The sequence below is a fragment of the Geotrypetes seraphini genome, chromosome 1 (genome assembly GCF_902459505.1).
Source record: "Geotrypetes seraphini chromosome 1, aGeoSer1.1, whole genome shotgun sequence".
In the NCBI taxonomy this organism is placed as follows: Eukaryota; Metazoa; Chordata; class Amphibia; order Gymnophiona; family Dermophiidae; genus Geotrypetes; species Geotrypetes seraphini.
The window spans coordinates 344,955,221-344,971,512 of NC_047084.1; the positions used below are offsets into that span (position 1 = coordinate 344,955,221).

At 44.4% G+C, this 16,292-nt stretch overlaps 1 protein-coding gene across 8 annotated transcripts in view; it reads right to left on the minus strand.

Annotated features, from left to right (window-relative positions):
* Positions 1 to 16,292, minus strand: part of AFF1 (AF4/FMR2 family member 1) — a 517,509-nt gene that overhangs the window by 430,558 nt on the left and 70,659 nt on the right. The window contains exon 1 of one of the 8 annotated variants that reach the window (XM_033962837.1): positions 8,381 to 8,515. The exons of the other annotated variants lie outside the window; for them this stretch is intronic. Within the exon in view, the coding sequence (XP_033818728.1) occupies positions 8,381 to 8,397 (17 nt within the window). The 5' untranslated portion in view covers positions 8,398 to 8,515. Of the gene's footprint in view, positions 1 to 8,380; positions 8,516 to 16,292 lie in introns of those variants that run through there. 8 annotated transcript variants of the gene reach the window in all.

Sequence of the window (16,292 nt, forward strand, 5' to 3'; positions counted from 1 at the left end):
TCTCTCAGTAAAACAATGTTACACCCATGTTAACCATGCAGGAAGTTTTCTATATGTGCCTCTAAAGCACCATTTATTTATTTTTTGTTACAATCCTCAACACTAACAGCATGCAAATTCAGTCAGTAAAGGGCTCAGAACTTCCCAGTGCATGCCAAGAAGAATTAGGCTGTAGGCACAGTTCTTGTGCGCATGTCCAGTGAAGGGGGGGGGGAGGGGTAAGCAACAAAACTTTTCAACAATGGCTGGAAATAAGAAATAATAATAACAACTTTATTCTTCTATACCGCCATAGTCAAAATGACTTCTAGGCGGTTTACACTGAAAGAAGGCTGGACAATCAGCGAAGGAGAGAAATGTTACATAAGAAATAGGAGTTGCATGAGGAATTACCGTATTTTCGCGGATATAACGCGCGCGTTATACGTGATTTTACGTACCGCGCATACCCCTCGCGCGTTATATGCCTGAGCGCGGTATAGAAAAGTTTTTAAACATAGTTCCCACCCCGCCCGACGCCCGATTCACCCCCCCAGCAGGACCGCTCGCACCCCCACCCCGAACGACCGCTCGCACGCGCTCGCACCCGCATCCACGATCGGAGCAAGAGGGAGCCCAAGCCCTCTTGCCCGGCCGACTCCCCGACGTCCGATACACCCCCCCCCCCCCCGGCAGGACCACTCGCACCCCCACCCCGAAGGACCGCCGACTTCCCGACAATATCGGGCCAGGAGGGAGCCCAAACCCTCCTGGCCACGGCGACCCCCTACCCCCACCCCGCACTACATTACGGGCAGGAGGGATCCCAGGCCCTCCTGCCCTCGACGCAAACCCCCCTCCCTCCAACGACCGCCCCCCCAAGAACCTCCGCCCGTCCCCCAGCCGACCCGCGACCCCCCTGGCCGACCCCCACGACACCCCCACCCGCCTTCCCCGTACCCTTGTGTAGTTGGGCCAGAAGGGAGCCCAAACCCTCCTGGCCACGGCGACCCCCTAACCCCACCCCGCACTACATTACGGGCAGGAGGGATCCCAGGCCCTCCTGCCCTCGACGCAAACCCCCCTCCCTCCAACGGCCGCCCCCCCCCCAAGAACCTCCGACCGCCCCCCCCAGCCGACCCGCGCCCCCCCTGGCCGACCCCCACGACCCCCCCACCCCCCTTCCCCGTACCTTTGGAAGTTGGCCGGACAGACGGGAGCCAAACCCGCCTGTCCGGCAGGCAGCCAACGAAGAAATGAGGCCGGATTGGCCCATCCGTCCTAAAGCTCCGCCTACTGGTGGGGCCTAAGGCGCGTGGGCCAATCAGAATATGCCCTGGAGCCTTAGGTCCCACCTGGGGGCGCGGCCTGAGACACATGGTCGGGTTTGGCCCATGTGCCTCAGGCCGCGCCCCCAGGTGGGACCTAAGGCTCCAGGGCCTATTCTGATTGGCCCACGCGCCTTAGGCCCCACCAGTAGGCGGAGCTTTAGGACGGATGGGCCAATCCGGCCTCATTCCTTCGTTGGCTGCCTGCCGGACAGGCGGGTTTGGCTCCCGTCTGTCCGGCCAACTTCCAAAGGTACGGGGAAGGGGGGTGGGGGGGTCGTGGGGGTCGGCCAGGGGGGTCGCGGGTCGGCTGGGGGACGGGCGGAGGTTCTTGGGGGGGGGCGGTCGTTGGGGGGAGGGGGTTTGCGTCGAGGGCAGGAGGGCCTGGGATCCCTCCTGCCCGTAATGTAGTGCGGGGTGGGGTTAGGGGGTCGCCGTGGCCAGGAGGGTTTGGGCTCCCTCCTGGCCCGATATTGTTGGGGAGTCGGCGGTCCTTCGGGGTGAGGGTGCGAGTGGTCCTGCCGGGGGGGGGATGTATCGGACGTCGGGGGGGGGCATCAGGCTTTCAGGATGGGGACAGACCTTCAAGGGGGGACAGGACTTCAAGGGGGGACAGTGCACGGAAAGTCAGGGGGGGTGAACGGAGAGTCGGGACAGCGCACGGAAAGTCAGGGCAGTGCACGGAAGTCAGGGGGGTGAACGGAGAGTCGGGACAGCGCACGGAAAGTCAGGGCGGGCGAAAGGAGCGTCGGGCATCATGCGCGTTATATGCCTGAGCGCGGTATAGAAAAGTTTTGGTACATATCATCGTGATTTCTGCGCGCTATACCCCTGTGCGCGTTTTACACAGGTGCGCGTTATATCCGCGAAAATACGGTATATCAGGTTTGCCAAGGGGAAATATCATAGTGAGAAAAGGTCATCTGTTTAGGCGATGAATTTGTCAAATAGAACGGTTTTAAATGATTTTCGGAATGCGCCGTAGGTCTGCCTGACTCTATTTATGTAGTTTCCCCAGCCAGGATTGCTGTCTGCTTGCTTGGAACATGAAGGTTCTGTCCAGAAAGGATTTGTATTTGCAGTCTGTGATCTTTGAGTATGCAAAGATGTTTCGGTTTCTGGTTGTTCTTGTGGGGTTGTACAGCATGAAATGTGGTAGCACGTAGGACGGTGCTAGTCCCCAGACCTGTTTGAAACAGATACATGCAAACTTGAACAGTATTCGCGCCTCCACTGGCAACCAGTGTAATTTTTGTAGTAGGGGCTAATATGGTCTTTTTTCCTCAGTCCGAAGATTAAGCAAACTGCAGTGTTTTGCACTATTCTTAATTTTTGTACTATTTTGGTTTTTTTTTTTTGGGATACCCAGGTAGACGATGTTGCAGTAATCCAGGATAGATAGGATTAGCGACTGCACTAGTAATCTAAAGGATGTTGTGTCGAAGAATTTTTTTAATAGTCCTTAGTTTCCACAGCGTGTAAAAACATTTCTTCACCAGTAAGTTTGTGTGGTCAGCCATGGTTAAGTGTGTGTCTAGTGGGATACCCAGTATTTTTATGGTTTTGGAGATTGGGTATTCGTGGTCATTTTTTTTTTTTTTTTAGTTCAATAAATTTTTTATTAGAATTTGAATAATACATTATCCAATAATACAAAGGAAAAAAAAAGGATCTCCAAACAGAATGCATGATCAATCGTACATAACTCCTTTTTAAGCCCACTAAAAGGGGACACATGATACAATTTCAACAGAAAAGTATAAGGAAAAATAAAGGAATAATTCTTAGTTCACCTTCGCGAAAGTTGAATCATTCCTTACTATAATAGGGATTCGTTTCTCTTCTTATTTCTTAGCAATGAAACTTAAAGAAAATTAAACTTGTTTCTATTCTCGAGCAACTAAAAATTGTTGTAATTGAATATGATCCCAGAAAACATATTCAACATCTTGTAACTTGACTAAACATTTACATGGAAATTTCAGATAGAAAGATGCCTCTAGAGCCAAAACTCTAACTTTTAACCTCAAAAACTCTTTCCTTCTAAATTGAGTAGCTCTAGAGACATCAGGAAAAATTCTAATGAAGTCTCCGCAAAACTTTGTTAACCTATTTTTGAAGTAAAGTTTCATAATTAACATTTTATCTATCTCACTCATGCATGTTATTACCAGGGTAGACCGACTCTGAATCACATCTTGAGTATCTTCCAAAAATTCAGTTAACTTAATTTCAGTTGTGACCAAATGGTCCACCTCCTGGGCAAATTCTTTTTTTTTCTTTTTTTTTTGAGAAACATAATAATGATTATTTATTGAAAAATTCTCCACATTGGGCAATCCCAGTTATTTCTTTAAAAAATTTCTTTAACAAAATTTCAGGTGATAACAAATGAGTTACAGGGAAATTGACCAAGCAGAGATTTCTCGCTCTATGCATATTTTCCATTGATTCTATTTTAGCATGTACACAGTAGAATCTTTAACAGCAGATACTGAGACAGCTTGTAGTGTATTACATTGAGCTTCTATAACGTTTAGTCATTTGTCCAAACAGCTCAAATTGGAATCCACATTTTCTAATTTATGAGAAACAGACTGTGAAAAGTCCACCGTTTGTTTCATCGTTGACCTAAGAAACCCTTCAACCCTAGAAATACCTAACCACAAATCTTTAAGGGTAATATCATGTGCTTCCACCGTAAGTGAATGTTCCTCCACTACACCTAAAAAGTCCAGTGCTTTAGGTATTTCAATATAGACCAGCTTATTAATCTGAGTGGAGGCTATCACTTGTTCGGTGGATATAGTAGGAATAGTGTTCCTACTTTCACATGATACTGGATGAAGGGGAGGAGATCGTTCGAGGGGACTCATTGAAGCACCTGACAAAGAAGAGTTCATATTAATTGGTACTACTTAAGAGTTTTCAATTGCTAATGTTAGATGCCTGTCCATAGGGCCAGATATAGCTGGTGTAGAGCTCTTTGGTTTAATTTTCCTTTTTCCCATGTTTAATCTAACACTATTGTAATATAGTTAATACCAACTTAACAAATCCAGCTTCCCTGCTTCAGTTGGAGACGGACTCGGTGACATCAGGGTCCGTCTCGGTCAGTGCCTGCCAGTAAAGTTACAGCGGAAAGAAACCGCTGCTGCAGGAGACTCGGGGACAGCAATAGAAATCTCCTCGTATCCCTCCAGGTAAATATCCTACTCCTAAGTTTTTTTGTTTTTTATTTATGCAAATTTTACAATTTCTAATATCAAATGATACCAAAGAAAAAGGATTATTTCACAAAGTTTAGCAATAATTATACATAGAATACAAAAATTCCTTTTCAAGCCCACAAAGTTGGAGAGCCAAACCTTAATACCAACTAACACAAGATATAAAGAAAACTAAGAATTGGTTCCTGATTCATCGAATCCTAACCATTCCACTTTTTGGGGGACTTTGACATTCCTCCAGTTTCTCAGAGATGAAACATTAAAGCAACAAACCTCATTTCTTTTCTCGAGACATTAAAAATTGTTGCAATTGAATGGGGTCCCAAAATACATATTGAATGGCTTGTAATTGAACAAGACATTTACAAGGAAATTTTAAATAAAATGATGCCTCAAGAGCTAAAACTCTAGCTCTCAATTTAAAAAATTCCTTTCTCCTTAGTTGCGTAGCTCTTGATACATCAGGAAAAAATCCTAACTAAATCTCCACAGAATTTAGTCAATCTATTTTTAAAGTAAAGTTTCATCATTAATGTCTTGTCTATCTCACTCATGCATGTTATTACCAGGGTGGATCTATTCTGAATCACATCTTGACTATCTTCTAAAAATTCTGTCAAATTTATTCCATTAGTGATCAGATGGTCCTCCTCCTGGTCGGATTGTATTTTTTTTTGCGGAATATAGTAATAGTTATTGATTGGAAAGGTCTCCGCATTGGGTAATCCCAGTATCTCTTTAAGATATTTCCTTAACAGTATTTCGGGAGATAATAAATGGATCACTGGGAAATTAACCAAGCGGAGATTCCTCACTCTATTCGCATTTTCCAACATTTCAATTTTAGAATGTAACAGAGTAGAATCCTTAACAGCAGATACTGAGACAGTTTGCAATGTGTTACATTGATTTTCTACCACACTTAATCTTTTGTCCAAACAACTTAAATTGGAATTCACATTCAAAAACTTCTGAGAAACAGATTGTGAATAGTCCAAAGTTTGTTTCATTGATTCTCTGAGAAACCCTTAAACTCTTGAGATACCCAACCACAAATCTTTGAGGGTAATATCTTGTTTTTCCTCTGATAGTGATTGGTCCTCTGCAACACCTGAAAATTCAGGTGGTTTGGGTATATCAGAAAAAATTAATTTACTTGTTTGCACAGAGGAAACCACATATTCTGTGGAAGTAGCAGGAATGATCTTCCCGCTATCACTAGATACTGGATGAAGGGGGGGGAGTCCTTTCTAGGGGACTCAGCGATGCACCCGACACGGGAGAATTCATATCACTATAGATAAAGACAAATGCCTGTCCATAGGTCCAGAAACAGCAGGTGTTGAACTCTTAGGCTTAATTTTCCTTTTCCCCATAATATACCAATAAAGTTATACGACCTAATACCTCGCTCCCCGGCTCCATGTTGCCCTAAGGGGCCCTGCGGCCGCAACCGCAGCAGCAGTCTGGGTTTTAAGGCAGAGGAAATCAATCAAGGAAGAGACGAACCCGATGACGTCAGGGGTCCGTCTCTGGCAATGCCTGCCCGAATCTACACCAAGCCCAAGGCTGCTGCAGGAGACACAAGGCTCAAAGCAAGTCTCCACCGACGTCCTCAATTAGATGAAGAATGGCTCCCAGTTCAACCGCGGCAGCAGTCTGGGTTTTAAGGCAGAGGAAATCAATCAAGGAAGAGACCGACCCGATGACGTGAGGGGTCCGTCTCTGGCAATGCCTGCCCGAATCTACACCAAGCCCGACGCTGCTGCAGGAGACACAGGGCTCAAAGCAAGTCTCCACCGACGTCCTCAATTAGATGAAGAATGGCTCCCCCCTACTCCCAAGTTAACCACGGCGGCGGCTTCAATATAACCAGTTGTAGACGGACCTGGTGACATCAGGGGTCCGTCTCGGTCAGTGCCTACCAGTAAAGTTACAGCGGAAAGAAACCGCAATAGAAATCTCCTCGTATCCCTCCAGGTAAATATCCGACTTCCAAGTTAACCGTGGCGGCGGCTTCAATATAACCAGTTGGAGATGGACCCGGTGACGTCAGGGGTCCGTCTCGGTGAGTGCCTGCCAGTAAAGTTACAGCGGAAAGAAACCGCTTCTGCAGGAGACTCAGGGACAGCAATAGAAATCTCCTCGTATCCCTCCAGGTAAATATCCAACTCCCAGTGGTCGTTTATTTTTTAATGATGTTCTGGTTATTTTGTCATTGGGGCTTTCCAAAAAGACTTTTGTCTTTTCTGTGTTTAGTTTCAGTTTGAAGTTGATAGTCCATTTTTCGATTTCTATCATTGTGTGAGAGGTTATCTATAATTTCAGTTGAGATGTCATTTAAGGGGATTAGGATGGATATATCGTGGGTAAGTGTGTGAGGGAGAGAAAAAGCTGCTGCCACCAGAGGAGACATTAGGAGGCAAGCGCGGCATTAAAAGTCATCCTGCCCTAACAACTGTCAGTAAGTTTCAATCATTAGGACAGGGAGTTTCCATACTGTTCTGAGCATTGCATAGAGTTTCTAATGAGCTAAGTGAGCTCATTAGCATAAGACGTTTGGTCACTGCTTCCATGAATGATAGGAGCAGTGGCCAAAAGCCTCTGTGCATTAGCAGCGAAAAAAAAAGTTTCATTTAGACTGGTTAAAACCAGTTTAAACAAAATGCTGCATGCCAAGTATGATTTGAGCATCAGGCCCTTAGTCTGATAATTAGCTGGCACCCAATCATGTAGTCTTCAAGTGGGAAACGGAAAGTGCCTTGAAAGCAGGGCTGGCCCCGCATCCTTTTGCATATCCCAAAAGCTGCACCTGACTTAATAATGTGCAACTTATTTCTGTAGTTACAACAGGTAGATAAGAGCTGCTCATTTTCAGGCCTGACTCTATGAGATTAAATAATAATAATAAAAAAAGAATTAGTGAACAATGTAAGTTTTGAACCAGATCAATCAAAGATCTTTCCCATAAACAAAAAGAATAGTAAAATAAGCAGATCTTGGCAGTCTGGGTGAAATTCACTACACCTTACCTAGGATTTAATGTAATACTGTACTGATAAAATTGCTGCACCTTGGAGTGGACAAACATGGCCACCACACCATTTCACACTAGGATTTAATGAAATGATTTTAGTGTAAAGGATTACAATCTGATGCACACAACTGAGGGGGAAAATGCTGCATCATTACCCAATATTTTAGTCATTACATAACTATTTTAGAAGCCCTAAGCTAATTAGAGTTCACAGTGACATCCAAGCATTGTACACACAGTTAAGTATATTCTCTCTGACCCTTTATACAATTCTCCCTTCCCCAAGTAGCTCTCACAATTTGCCTACTCAAGCAGATTCTCTCTTTCACACACACACAAAATTCGATACTCGGTAAGCCACAACCTGAAAAACAAGGGGAAAGGCAAACCTGTAACTAACCTCTCCCCTCCCCCCCCCACACGTTTATGCACCATATGTTAAAGGCTCTCACAATGAATACTGAAGCTGTTAAAAGTTAACATCTCCAAATGGAAGTATGAACATAACGTACATGTTGGTCATTATTTTATACAACTTCGTATAAACCTAGTTACTCCTTTAACTCTACAATATACAGAGGAGGGGGGAAAAAAAAAAAGGTAAGACAAAATCTGCGTGATCTGTCATCAGCCTGCCATAAAAGCCAGTTAAGGTTGCATTTTAAACGCACACAACAGAGAGAAAATAATTAAAATTTCTCACAAGCCACACAGCGCCCCACGATGACAAGCAAAACGGGGTAGCAAGGAGTGGGGTTGGGACGGTCGAAACCTGCCAGAGAAAAAGTTCTCCCTGAATTCCTTACCTTGACTGGGCGGCCATAGTGAAGTTTAGGAAACCAGCAGCTGGGTGTCCATCAGCCTGCTCCTCCTCCCCCCCAACACCCCCCTAACTAAAGACTGCTTTACCATTTGCCCAATCTTTCCTCCTTTTCGCCGGAGACGCGCTGCCCCTGCTTTAAACCGCCCCGAAGCTCACCCTTCCCCGAGAGACGCGGCTTCCCCCGGTTCAGCATTGGATTACACTGAATTCTGACAGACATCCGGCTATCCCTTGGTGTTCGTTTGTCCGTCCGTCCCCCCCTCCACCTGAGTGGTACACTCCGTCTCTTTAAATGGGCATTTTTGCGCTGTCAAGGCGAGGAGGGCGTGGGATTGGACGAGAAGGCGCACGACCCATGTCCGGCTACCCTATGGCAGATGAGGCACGTGAACTCTGCGTCTGCTGCCCGCAAATCTCCTCTGCCAAATCCCTGACGCCGAACAGGCAAGGCGGCAGGGTTGGAGCAGAGAGAGAGTTCCCGAATCCCGGCCACTCTTTGCTGCTGCTGCTGCTGCTGCCGCCTCGAAACACGGGGAGGGACGAATTAAAAGGATACACACAGCCTAAAATATACTAACGGTGCTGGTAGCAGGATTAAGGCATTAACTATTAGAAACGCAGGAGGCATTATTTAAAAAAATACAAAAAAAATTGTGCGCGGTCGGCTTGAGTCCATTAGAATATAAATACATAAAGTACTACAGGAAATATCTTTATATAAGCATATTACAACAGAAGGGCATAATAATTGCATTATGGGGCAGTTACACCACTAAATGAAGGCGTGGGGACGTGTAGCACTAGCAGCATGCACAGAATGGCTGTTACAACCCAGCCACCTTAGGGAGCAGACTGGAAACACCATATTCAAACGCATGCTACTAACAATGGCCTAGATTCACTAAGCTCACCGATTGTGTCCCGACTAGTTTGAGAGCCTTCTCCGACCCCAACCCTATTCACTAGCCTGCCCGATCCACACCCGATCGGATCTGCACATGCAAATGAGGGGAAATGGCATGCATAAGTAACAATTCAGTCCGATGAATTATCGAAACCCCAATATGCCTGCCCGGATCGCTCGATAGGTCTGCGCATGCACTGGACCTCTGGGCCCAACATAGTTGGGCTTTTTTTTTTCATTGTATAGATTTTTTTTCTTTCTTTTTTCAAGGAGCCCATGGTTTTAACCAGCTTAAGCCCGCGGGTTAAAACCAAGGGCTTGCACTGCAGAGAAGGGTTGGAGAATTGGGGCAGGCAGGCAGGCAATCTGGGGGAGAAAGAGTAAGAGAAAGTAAATGAGAATCTTAGAAAATAGAGGAGAAAATCATTTGGATACAGAAAAGGAAACCAAAAAGTACATAAATATAGGATTCAGGGCAGCGGGAGAGTCGGGCTGCAGGAGGCTTTCAGGGCTGCAACTTTTTTTTTTTTTTTTCATTGAGGCAGAACAGGCAGAGAAGAGCATCGGGGTGGCAGGCAGGAGAAATTCAGGGCAGCAGAGAGCAGGGCTTCGAAGAGTCGGAAAGACGTTTTCGACTGGTCCCCATATAGTCGCTTCTTGGGATGATCGGCCAGCCCAGTCGGTTCAGAAAATTTTGTTCATGAATCGCATCCCTGTCTACTTTGCATGCGTTTCTCCTCATATGCATGCACGGATTCGAATCGGATCGCAAGAGAGGTTAGTGAATGGGGCCCAAGGGAATCTGGTCGCAAACCGATCGGTACATGATCGGTTTGCTTTGTGAATCTAGCCCTGGGCTTGCCGATCCAAAATGAAGCGATTGCTGAGGACCAGTCGCTTACTGTCCCTGCCGACTCTTCTACTCTCTGCCACTCTGCGAGCCTGTGGTTTTAACCCGCTGGTTAAAAGCGTGTTCTGTTCCATAATCTTGGCTAAAGCGTGTTCTGTTCCATTGAAATATCCACTCAAGTAAACTGCAGCTACCCCTCCTCCTTTGTTTTGACCTCGCTTGTGCGGAGAGCAAGCGCATGAGCAGATTGCATCTACAGCCAACGAGGATGGTCTGTGCATGTGTCTCAATCGTTCTACAGTGATCCGTGGGATCACTGTAGTGCGTGCGTCCGATCACAACATTTGCATGCAGAGTCTGTTGTGAATTGGTCGCCCGGAAAGACTTGGTAATGGTTCGCCTACAGATCGCCCAACGATGAGTTTAGTGAATCTATGCCAATGTCAGCACAATAGACATGAAAACATCTCAATAGACAGCACAGGGTGTAAGAAGGGATGAGTTAACTTAAAAAAAATCACACAAATATTTAGAGACGTTCAACATCCTACATGACTCAGTCTGGTTTTTGTACAAATCATAGTACTGAAACAATTTTAGCTTCCATGACTGATCACCTTTTCCATCTGTTTTCCCTGGGAAAAAGCGCACTGGTACTGCAGTTTGACCTGAGAAGTGCCTTTGACCTTCTTGATCATGACATTTTGCTCAGATGCCTTGATTCCATTGGCATTTCCGAACAGGTACTAAATTGTTTTTCAGGTTTCTTAAAAAGACGTATTTACCAGATTTACAGCAAAGGAACTCTCTCTCAGGCTTGGTGTAATCCCTGTGGAGTTCCACAGGGCTTCCCACTCTCCCCTTCACTTTTCAGTGTCTATATGGCACCATTGGGAAATATGTTATCCAATTTAAAACTGGAATCATATATATACGCGGATGACATTACAATTATTATTCCTTTAAGCTCACTGACTCAAGAGACAGAACCATTCATCTCATTTGTCCTTACTAAGGTAGAACAATGGACTACGCAATTTAAATTAAAACTGAATTCGGATAAAATTAAGTTCTTTTTGGCAAGTCCTAATAACAAGATTACGAATACTTCTTTGAGATTAAATACGTCAGACCACCCAATTAATTCTACCATCAAAATCCTGGGTGTCATCTTGGACCAAAGCTTGACTTTCAAAGATCACACCAACTCTCAGGTTAAAAAATGTTTTTTCACTTTATGGAAACTTCGTACCATTAAACACTATTTTGACTTCCCTTTTCGACTGACTGCTGGTTCAATCTTTGATCTTAAGTATCTTAGACTATTGCAATATTATATACTTGGGATCTTTTAAGAAAACCATCAAACGACTGAGAATCATTCAGAACGCTGCAGTCCGTCTCATCTACGGTCTCAAGAAATCAGATCATGTACGCCCATATTACAAAAAACTACACTGGCTGCCCATGGAAGCAAAGGTTATTTTTAAAATTTGCTTGCCTTTGCTTCAAAGCCATAACAGGTTCATCCCCAATCTAGCTATCTCATCATTTCGATTTTTCCAAGCATAACTTGTACCCGTAGTGCCTACTTGTTCGCTTTCCCATCCTTGAAGGGCTGTATCTACAAGAGATTCCTCGATCGAACACTATCATTCCAAGCAGGCAAATTGAATAACCAACTTTTTTTTCTCAAACACTCTTTCTTACCAAACTTTTAGGAAGTCAATCAAAACTTATCCTTGACAAATTTCTCCGACTCCATTTCTACCATGATGTTTCAAGTTTCAAGTTTATTATAAAATTTGATTAATCGCCTATTCCAAATTCTAAGCGATGTACAAATCGATAAAAATTACAGAGTTAGGGGAAACAAATACAACTAACAAAGGGACAAGATCTACTAAACATAATAAAAACCACCTTATACAAACATAATAAAACACAAGGAAAGGCAAGGAAAGAAATACAATCTGATTAATAAGAGAAAAAACAATTAAGGTTAAAAACAATAGGAAAGGGAAGGAAAAAAACTCTCAAAAACTATAAAGATAAAAAAGAGAGCCATAAGCAATTCATTTAGTTATTGAATGCATCTTTAAAAAGAAAGCTCCTAAAACACTTCCAGGAAAAATGGATTAATCTTACCGTGTTAATGTAATTTTGAAAGTTTTTTTGTATTATCGCTGTCTGTATACAGTCTCTTCCTCTGTAAACCACTCTGAACTGTTTGTGGTATTGCGGTATATAAAAATAAAGTTACTGTATTATTATTATTATTAAACGTGATCTCAGCTTTAACAGTGGTAGACATCCTGCAATACAAAAGACCATGGGAAATATACACAGAAAAGATCAATTTATTTATTTCGTTTTCTATCCCCTCCTTCCCAAAGAGCTCAGAACAGGTTACCACACATAATATACAGTTAACAGATTACACTTCCCCCTCCCCATTCGCGGTTTCGGCAATCGCGATTTCACATATTCGAGATTTTTTGGGGAGGGGGAAAAAAAGAAAAAAAAAAAACCCTCAGTTTAGCCTTCCCCCCGGCGTCCCAGCCTTACCTGGTGGTCTAGCAGGCTTTCGGGCCAGGAGCGATCTTCCTACGCTCCTGCCCAGTGTAGATAGCCAATAGGAAATGGCTGTGGGGAGTTCCCGTCGTAGTCTCAAAAGACTACGGGAACTCATGGCAGCTATTTCCTATTGGCGATCTGCATGGGGCAAGAGCGTAGGAAGATCGCTCCTGCCCCGAAAGCCCGCTAGACCACCAGGTAAGGCCGAGATGCCAGGGGAAAGGCAGGAGGGAGGCGGGGGTGGGTCAGAGCCGGACCAGAAGATATTCACGGTATTTCACCATTCGCGGTCCGGCTCTGCCCCTATCCCCCGTGAATCCGGAGGGAGAAGTGTACAATTTGCCATAGTTATAGTACAATTTTTTTTATCCTAACTCAACACATAGTAAGGATCCAATATCAATATATATAATATACAGTTTACAGGTTAAATCTGTCAAAATTACAGTGCAAAATTCATCAATACAAGTTTTTATCTTAACGGGACAAATAATGAGGATCTTGTATCAATACACATGTCTTTGTAATTTGTCGGTCACGGGTGGGGGAGTTAGGTGAAGAGGTATGTTTTTATTGCTTTCCTAAAGTTGAGGAGTCCTTCAAGGGATCTAATCAGTGGGGGCAGTTGATTCCAATGGGTCAGTATGAAGTGAGAGTAGGAACGTCGTTTGGTGGTTTGCAGTTGACGAACACTATCATTATGAGGCGTATTTCATCCTGAGAGCAGAGGAGCCTATTCGGCACGTACAGAGGAAGCTTGTTTGTCATGTAGCCCGGAACCCATATCATGCAAAGATTTGAACACTAGCATCAGGCCCTTCAAGACACAATGTTTGGCTGATGATAGAGCCTGGGAGACAGGGTCATGGGAATGGAGGATTTTTAGAAATGTGATTGCCGAGTTTTTTACATGCTGGAGACATCATATGTTCTTTGCCATGAGACCGTTGAATAGCGCGCTGCAGAAGTCCATGTGGGAGAGGACTAAGGCATAGAGTAGCTGGTGAAGTCACTACAGTTTTGGTGATATTAAATATTGTATTTCACAAATATTTTCAGAATATCTACACTAGCAGTTTGTTTCCATTGGTTGTTTTTTTTTAGGTGTATGTGTGTTGGGGCGGGGGGGTTGTGCGAGTGTGTTTGTTAAATTTTTACTATAGTGCATTCTTGCTATTTGCTGGGGTTCGGTCCCTAGAACAGTGGTTCCCAACCCTGTCCTGGAGGAACACCAGGCCAATTGGGTTTTCAGGCTAGCCCTAATGAATATGCATGAAGCAAATATGCATGCCTATCACTTCCATCATATGCAAATCTCTCTCATGCATATTCATTAGGGCTAGCCTGAAAACCCGATTGGCTTGGTGTTTTCCTACAGGACAGGGTTGGGAATCACTGCCCTAGAAAACCCTGTGAATACCAAAAATGCAAATACAGAACCATTGATCCTATGGGGAAAAGGGGGTTAGGTTCATGTGTGAACCTGTTTACTGTACATTTTTGCTATCTAACACCATAAATTCATAATTTCTTGTAAAGAACAGCTTGCTTGTTATAGTCTGCATTTTATAAATGTACTGTATTTTATACACACTTTTTTGGGTTTTTTTTTTTTAAAAAACAATCTTTTAGTGTAACAATACTCGGGCACAGTTCTACGAATATCTTCATGGGAACACAATGCATTACCGTGAATAAGCAAAAATGCTCGTGAATAGAAAAAAATAGGTTACTCTATTTTGTGTGAATAAGCAAACTCATGACTACAGAACACATGGGTAATGATAAAACACGCGGGTAATGATGTGTTATTTATCACAGGGGGTCTATGAAGATCTTGTGCATTTCCAGTTCAGACATTAGGTAATGTTGCAGTTGGCTCAGATTGTACTTGCATTCATGTGGCCCTCTTTGTATAAAGGTTGCCCATCGCTGTGCTACATTATATGCACTTTACATTTACATGTACATTTATTGATTCATTCATTCAATTTTCTATACCTTTCTCCCCAGTGAGCTCAGAACAGTTAACACTTCTCCCTCGGTATTTGCGGGGGATAGGGGCAGAGCCGGACCGCGAATTAAGAAAAACCACGAATAAGAACATACGAACATAATGCCTTCGCTGGGTCAGACCTGAGGTCCATCGTGCCCAGCAGTCTGCTCACGCGGCGGCCCAACAGGTCCAGGACCTGTGCAGTAATCCTCTGTCTATACCCCTCTATTCCCTTTTCCAGCAGAAAATTGTCCAATCCTTTCTTAAACCCCAGTGCCGTACTCTGCCCTATTACTTCCTCTGGAAGCGCATTCCAGGTGTCCACCACACGTTGGGTAAAGAAGAACTTCCTAGCATTTGTTTTGAATCTGTCCCCTTTCAACTTTTCCGAAAGCCCTCTTGTTCTTTCAATTTTTTTGAAAGTTTGAAGAATCTGTCCCTCTCTACTCTCTCTATGCCCTTCATGATCTTGTAAGTCTCTATCATATCCCCTCTAAGTCTCCTCTTCTCCAGAGAAAAGAGACCCAGTTTCTCCAGTCTCTCAGCGTATGAAAGGTTTTCCATCCCTTTTACCAGACGTGTCGCTCTCCTCTGAACCCTCTCGAGTAACGCCATATCCTTCTTAAGGTACGGCAACCAATATTGGACGCAGTACTCCAGATGCGGACGCACCATCGCCCGATACAACGGCAGGATAACTTCTTTCGTTCTGGTTGTAATACCCTTCTTGATTGTACCTAGCATTCTATTCGCTCTCTTAGCGGCCGCTGTGCACTGTGCCGTCGGCTTCATTGTCATGTCCACCATTCTCCCCAAGTCTCTTTCTTGGGTACTCTCATTCAATAACATCCCTCCCATAGTATAGTTGTACCTCGGGTTTCTGCTTCTCACGTGCAATACTTTACATTTCTCAACGTTGAACTTCATCTGCCATCTCGTCGCCCATTCCCCTAGTTTGTTCAAGTCCCTTTGCAATTCTTCGCAGTCCTCTTTAGTCCGAGCTCCACTAAATAGTTTGGTGTCATCTGCAAATTTTAATATCTCACACTTCGTCCCTGTTTCTAGATCATTTATGAATATATTAAATAGCAGTGGCCCAAGCACCGAGCCCTGCGGAACACTACTCGTGACCCTCCTCCAGTCCAAGTAGTGGCCTTTCACCCCTACCCGCCAACCAGTTTCTGATCCATCTATGTACAACTCCATCCACCCCATGGTTCTTCAGTTTCCGGAGCAGACGTTCATGAGGCACCTTGTCAAAGGCTTTTTGGAAATCTAGGTATATGATGTCCACGGGGTCTCCTCTGTCCATCTGTTTGTCAATTCCTTTGAAGAAGTGCAATAAGTTAGTTAGGCACGATCTCCCCCTGCAGAAGCCATGTTGGCTGGTTATCAGAAGTTTTGTTTCTTTCAAAATGTTCATCGATGTTTTCTTTTATCAGTGCTTCCGCCATTTTCCCCGGAACCGAGGTCAGACTCACCGGTCTGTAGTTTTCCGGGTCACCTCTTGATCCCTTTTTAAAGATGGGCGTAACGTTGGTTATCTTCCAATCCTCCAGGATCACGCC